Here is a 6048-nt window from a genome sequence, read left to right on the forward strand (position 1 = left end):
TGCAACCTCTAGGCAAACAGAAAGAGCTTGGAGGGGAAATAGACAACTACAGTGACCCAGCCATGCAAGCATAATCACAATGTAAGAATAGCATAAATGTAGATTTCCCACAACCATTCTCTTGGTTTTGCTGGGATTTTACATTGATAAGAAGCATACCGCAATATAAGAATAGGATTTTTGTCCACCATCCTTATGCTTACATGGCGGGGTCACTGTACACTAGTAATAAAGTAGGTTGAAGCTAAGGGTGCTGATGAGGCTGCCCTCATATCTAATGCTGGAGTTGGTGAGAGTTAAACTAAGAAATAGAAGAAAGAAAAGGGTGTGGCTTGAGTTCTGCTAATCCTTAGTGAGGTCTAGAATAAGGAGTTTATGTATATTAATCAATTTCTAGTTTGAATACCACAAGCTGGAGGATGAGGTGAGGAGAAATGAGGTTTATGAGCAAAATATGCAAAGGATGAGAGGTTTGAGAGCAAAGTATGCAATGGGGTTTTGAGATGGTATGTATACAACTCTTGAGTCAGGGTGGACCCAGCAGGAGAGGGGGATAATCTGAATTTCAATAATATGGTTGCAATCTGGGTTCAATTCTGCACTATGAAAAAAACTCAAGAAACTGCTGTCAGTTGACATCCAGCATACTCAAGTTAATCCTCAATTAGAACAAGGATCATACCCATGAATGCCAATTTTCTTCTACCCTGCAATCTTTGCACATTGCCTAATTTATGCAAGCTAATTCTGAACTACAAAAAACTTAGCACAGGTTTCAAGATACTCAGTTGAGACCTGTGCAATCCCCCTTTCATGTTCCCCTACCCCTTTCAAGTGTACATACTGATTTCATGTGCACATATCCCTTTTGTGTGCAAATACCCATTTCATGTGTATATATCCCTTTCATGTGCACACCCCTTTCATATTCACACCTTTGCTGTGCATGCACCCCTTTCATCATGCATGAATACCTCTTTCATTTTTACATGCCCCTTTGATGTGTACAAACCCCTTTCATGATGTGTACGTAACCCTTTCATTTTCACATACCCCGTTGATGTATACATATCCCTTTCATGAATACTCCTTACATGTGCATGTATCCCTTTCATCACATACCGCTTTCATGTGCACATATCCCTTTTGTGTGCAAATACCCATTTCATGTGTATATATCCCTTTCATGTGCACACCCCTTTCATATTCACACATTTCCTGTGCATGCACCCCTTTCATCATGCATGAATACCTCTTTCATTTTTACATGCCCCTTTGATGTGTACAAACCCCTTTCATGATGTGTACGTAACCCTTTCATTTTCACATACCCCATTGATGTATACATATCCCTTTCATGAATACCCCTTACATGTGCACATACCCCTTTCATCATGTGAAAATATACCTTTTATGTGTAAATACACCTTTTCACATTCCCCTTTCATGCGTACATATCCCTTTCATGTGTGAATACAATTTTGATGTTATTCCTTTCATGTGGAAATACCCCTTTCATGCAAGCATAACCCATTCATAGGTGCATGCACTACATCTGTTCATGATGGAATGAACATGGAAAATATCTAGTCTAGAAGACTCAGGAATGAACAGGGAAGAACCCAGGTTCAAATCAAAGTAATATCAAAGTTATTGCATGTCAACTGACACCAATTTCTTGAGTTTTTTTCAAAGTGCTGAGTTCAATATGGGAGAGTGGTGATAGCAAAATATGCAAGTGATGATATTCTGGTAAAGAGTATAATCTGAGGAGAAGGGTAAGGGAAAAATATCCAAGTGATGACTACTTCTTTAATGGGGAAATAACCTGGAAAATAGCATGAGGGGGAAATACAGCAGCTGAGAGGGGAGTTTATAAGTGAAAGAAACCACAGGGGAGGGTACAAGGATGAGCACAGACAGGGGGATTCTGGCTATGGGAAGAAAGACTGTACAAATGTAGAAGTTGATTTGAACATAGTAACAGCTTGTAATGATGAGCACTACTGAAAGAGGTAAGCGCAGATCCAATGATGTAATGTGTACAAATAGGGATAATACATAATGAGCAATGTATGTAAAGGGTTTAATATGTGAAAACATATCTGTAAAAGGAATGCACTGTAATGATTTAAGTAAGTTTACTAATGAAATGAGTGTTGTAACTAATGAAGACTGTAGGTTTCCTGTAAATCTTATATCCTTTATAACTATTGAACCATTGAAGATAAAGGGGTACTATGTGTGAGTGACTATAGGTGAAATGAGGCTTAGAATCTGAATATGCAATAGTAATTAAGTGTTTGTGAAGGTTTATAGGTTAATAGGCAGTGCAATGATGAATATATGTAAAGAGAAGATAATAAAATACTACTTATGGTTTGGAATGGAGCACCACACTGTGTATGCACCTCAGGGTATTCTACCATCTTTTCAAAACCCCACAACATGTGTCAGCCGGTGTCTCAAAAGTGACAGTTGGTTATTGATGTGAGAAAGCAAGGCCGGTGCTCTAACAGTGATTTGGTTTTTTATTGTGAACTGGCAATCTTGAGGCAGTGATTTGGATATGTATCTGAAGATGAAGAAGAAAGTTGATGATAATATTTTCTCTTCTTGGATTTCTCTGGGCATAAAAATCAGAGAAGATACAACTTCTAATAGAAAGAAACTGGGGAACTAGTATAAGCATAGTATGACAATATTGAGATTAAACATAAATGAGTGTAAAGGTAAATGAGGAGATATATAAACTACTGTAGACTGTGTAGCAAATATAAGCCTAACTTAATAGAGGTATGGTGTATTTGTTTGCAGGCTGAAAACATGCCATATTCATGGGCACCACATTGGCCTCCCTCTCCTTTGTTTTGAATTTATTCTCTATTTAGGATCCCCTCCTCCTATTCTCAAATTATCCAAAAGTGGAGTGCAATCAGTCAAGGGACAGACTGTAAGCATGGTGGAGAGTAGGTGTGCCACAGGATACAAGCGGTGAATCAGATCAAATCAGCAGTGTGGCGCGTGGAGGAGCCTCAAACATCAAGATAAGTTTCAGGATCTCTCTTTCTTCCTACTTTTTTATGTTATTTTACTTTCTGTGTGTTGTCTGTTTTCACCTTTCTTACTGCGCGTGTTGGATTGGGGAGTTATGTGGAGGTTTGGTGTAAGAGTTTCACTCATGTTCCATACTTACTCTGACTAGACTGTAGTAGAAGCATATGTAGTAATGCTGATAAAAAGTAGTAGCTGCTCTATATATCTTGTACACCATTCAGATGGACTTCCTCTCTTCTTCTTTGAAAGAAGACTAAGTTGTAGGAGAGTTGTGAACACAAAATTACACATTTTTGTTGAAACCCCCCGTCAGCCTCAGGCCAGTATGGTAAATTGTCCTAAGCCTCTCCTTTGGAGACGCTTCGCGCCTCTTCAGAGAGGCTTAGTTAAGCTTGCACCCGCCACAGGTACCCAGGTGCCATATAACATCTCTATATCATTATCAGTTGTGATTGCATTATATATCCCCCCTTTAGAATAATACAAAATATGAATCAATTTTGAAACATGCCTTTGTTTAAATCTTATTTCTGGTTAAACTCACAGAGCTACTGAAAGGAAATAAAATAGATGAAGGGCACAAGAATCATACATGGAAGAAGGCAGGCATGAGAAATGAATTAAAGCTCCTAAAGATAATATTTTTGAGACTATTGATGAAAGGATAGCTTGAAACATTCCAGATAAACATTAACGATTATAGAGAAGAACTCTATCTGTTGAAAGATACGATCAATTTTGATCCAAATATTATGATTGAAATAGCTGGTGTTTTTGAAGAAGATTCTAACATCTTTGTTTCCTATGCTATCGGGCTTCATTTGAGTTGAGGATAAAGCTTAAGCTCATTCGGTGTGGATTTTGGATCCTCTTCGAAAAGTTGTGTTGTGGTCGATCGACAGGTGTATGATCCATGGAATCGGGGAACCAAGATGTTCCTACAAACTGTTGGCCAGGATTGTTCTGGCCATTGTATTCTGCGTTCAATTGAAGCTGAGTCGACGTGCTTGGAACAGATTGGCATTCGAACTCGAATGAGTAAGATGGCGAAATAGATTCGGTCTCGGATGTGATGCGGAATCCTAATTCATTTAATTGGCGTTGAGGGCAATAAGCCCAGCACTCTTCGTGATAGTCCTCGCCGAACTGAGGACCTATTGGATAAAAAGGTTCGTGATCATCCGGCCCCCATGGCCAAAGTAAGGCCAGCCTTCTAGGGCTGAATACATTCAGGCGAAGCGTGGAAATACAATCAAATACATGCATCACAGTTAGATCAATGAGTAATGGATTTGAGCATACCTGAGTTGCTCCAATCTTTGAGATAACTCGACGGGATCCAGTGAGTGATTGCGCTGATCTTCTGGGGGTGAATTCTGTGGTGTTTGCAAAGGCCTTTGAGGGGGTGGTAGCACGTATTTGTATATCGTCTTGCTCGCCTCATGAGGCTCTAGTTTCCATCCAAGTACTTCGCACGTCTCTTTACGTTTTCGGCCTGTTAGCGAAAGATAATAGCTGCTTATCAACTTTTTTTTTCCACTCTTGGAGCCCGCGGCGTAGGCATGAGGGGTAATCCCGCATGAGCAGAATGACTGCTTTCATGAAAGCTCGACGGGGTTGCTTCTGGCTACGGCAAGACTAGCGCAACAATGCATTTCCCTAGGCCTCCAATTCAGTCATACTTGGAGTCCGGGGAGGGGCAGTCCAAGGGAACGGATCAATGCTGCCTCAAAGGGAATCCAACTTTCGGGATGCTCAAATGATTGAGGTGACTTACAGTGAGTGCAGGGGCCGCCGGTGTGGATTAAGCTAATGGGAAATCAGAACATATAATACTTGTCTCAGAAACCATGCAGACGCTCTCCACTGAGAACGCTAATGGAGATCTTTCATACCTGCATTTCACATGTCTTACTCGGCATCTGGTACAAGCTCTAACGGCATTCAGCTTCAAAGGGACACAGACAAAAAAAAATCAACGTCAGAAGATAGAACCGGGGAGATCAGCTCTTTACCAATTAAACTAAATAGTAAACTTACCTTGGTCCAGCCCAAGCCCATCTGATTAGCGAAAACGGGACCAGGCCATCCTTTCGCCTCTTTCCGCCTTTTAGTTGCTGCGAAATATCTGTATGTCAAATTCCAGAAAGATTTAGCGCCATCAGAATTCGGTGCAGACTCTTATAATTGACAACAGTTCGGGCCTGTCTCAAGAGGAAAGAACAACGAACGGGCATGATCGGCTGTGATATGCTCTCCCGATGCTTTCCATTTCAAGTTTACTCCCGAGGCAACGCTATTTTCTTCTCCGCAATCAAAAAATAGCTCTTAAGAAGGCTCGTCTCAGATCCCCTATAATTTAGAAAATCGCTCTTCACTGAAAAGGTATAATAAGATGAAGAGGAGCGGTAGCTAGAATAAAAGACAGCGAGAAAGAAGTTGTGGTGCGGGCTCCGACGAGTCTGTAACGAAAGTCTGGATTGATAAAGTGTTCCCTAATCTGAGATGGTACCAAAGGAGATAATTGGGCGGAGTATTTTCACTTTCAGCTAGTTGCACCCATGAGTAAGGTTTCGAAACCTCGTGATGCAGGTCGAAAGCACGATAGCCACAACCAATTCGATAGACGCCTGGAGGAGCAAGAGAATTTGGGATAGTTTCAGTTGCTCCTATATGTATTGAAATATATTCATCTTGATACGTTGAAAATTGAGTATCGCCACTTTGTTGGTGAACAAAACGAAACTGGGTTCCTATATCATGACATCATCGTGGGCTGTCTTATGTACTTTTTTTCGCCTACTTTGCCAAAGCTAGATGTTATATCCCCAACGTGCAGCTCACAGCTTATCTAGAATCTGCAATATTGTCACATAAATATTGTATAAGGATCTACGCGTCAGGGCAAATTCGACTTTGCCTTTTGTTGCAGGGCAAATTGAGTTTATAGACAATCGAGAGCTGTTGCGTTTTCACCATCATGGTCCGAGA

At 40.7% G+C, this 6048-nt stretch overlaps 1 protein-coding gene across 1 annotated transcript; it reads right to left on the reverse strand.

Moving 5' to 3' along the window:
- Positions 1-3864: 3864 nt before the first annotated feature.
- Positions 3865-5329, reverse strand: PtA15_3A819 (uncharacterized protein; the record flags this gene model as incomplete). Its single annotated transcript, XM_053167824.1, has 6 exons — positions 3865-4276; positions 4360-4552; positions 4835-4866; positions 4953-5005; positions 5098-5185; positions 5289-5329. The coding sequence occupies 6 exons, from the start codon at positions 5327-5329 to the stop codon at positions 3865-3867; spliced, it is 819 nt and encodes a 272-aa protein (XP_053019003.1).
- Between the last annotated feature and the right edge of the window lie 719 nt (positions 5330-6048).

Source organism: Puccinia triticina, chromosome 3A, assembly GCF_026914185.1.
Source record: "Puccinia triticina chromosome 3A, complete sequence".
NCBI lineage: Eukaryota > Fungi > Basidiomycota > Pucciniomycetes > Pucciniales > Pucciniaceae > Puccinia > Puccinia triticina.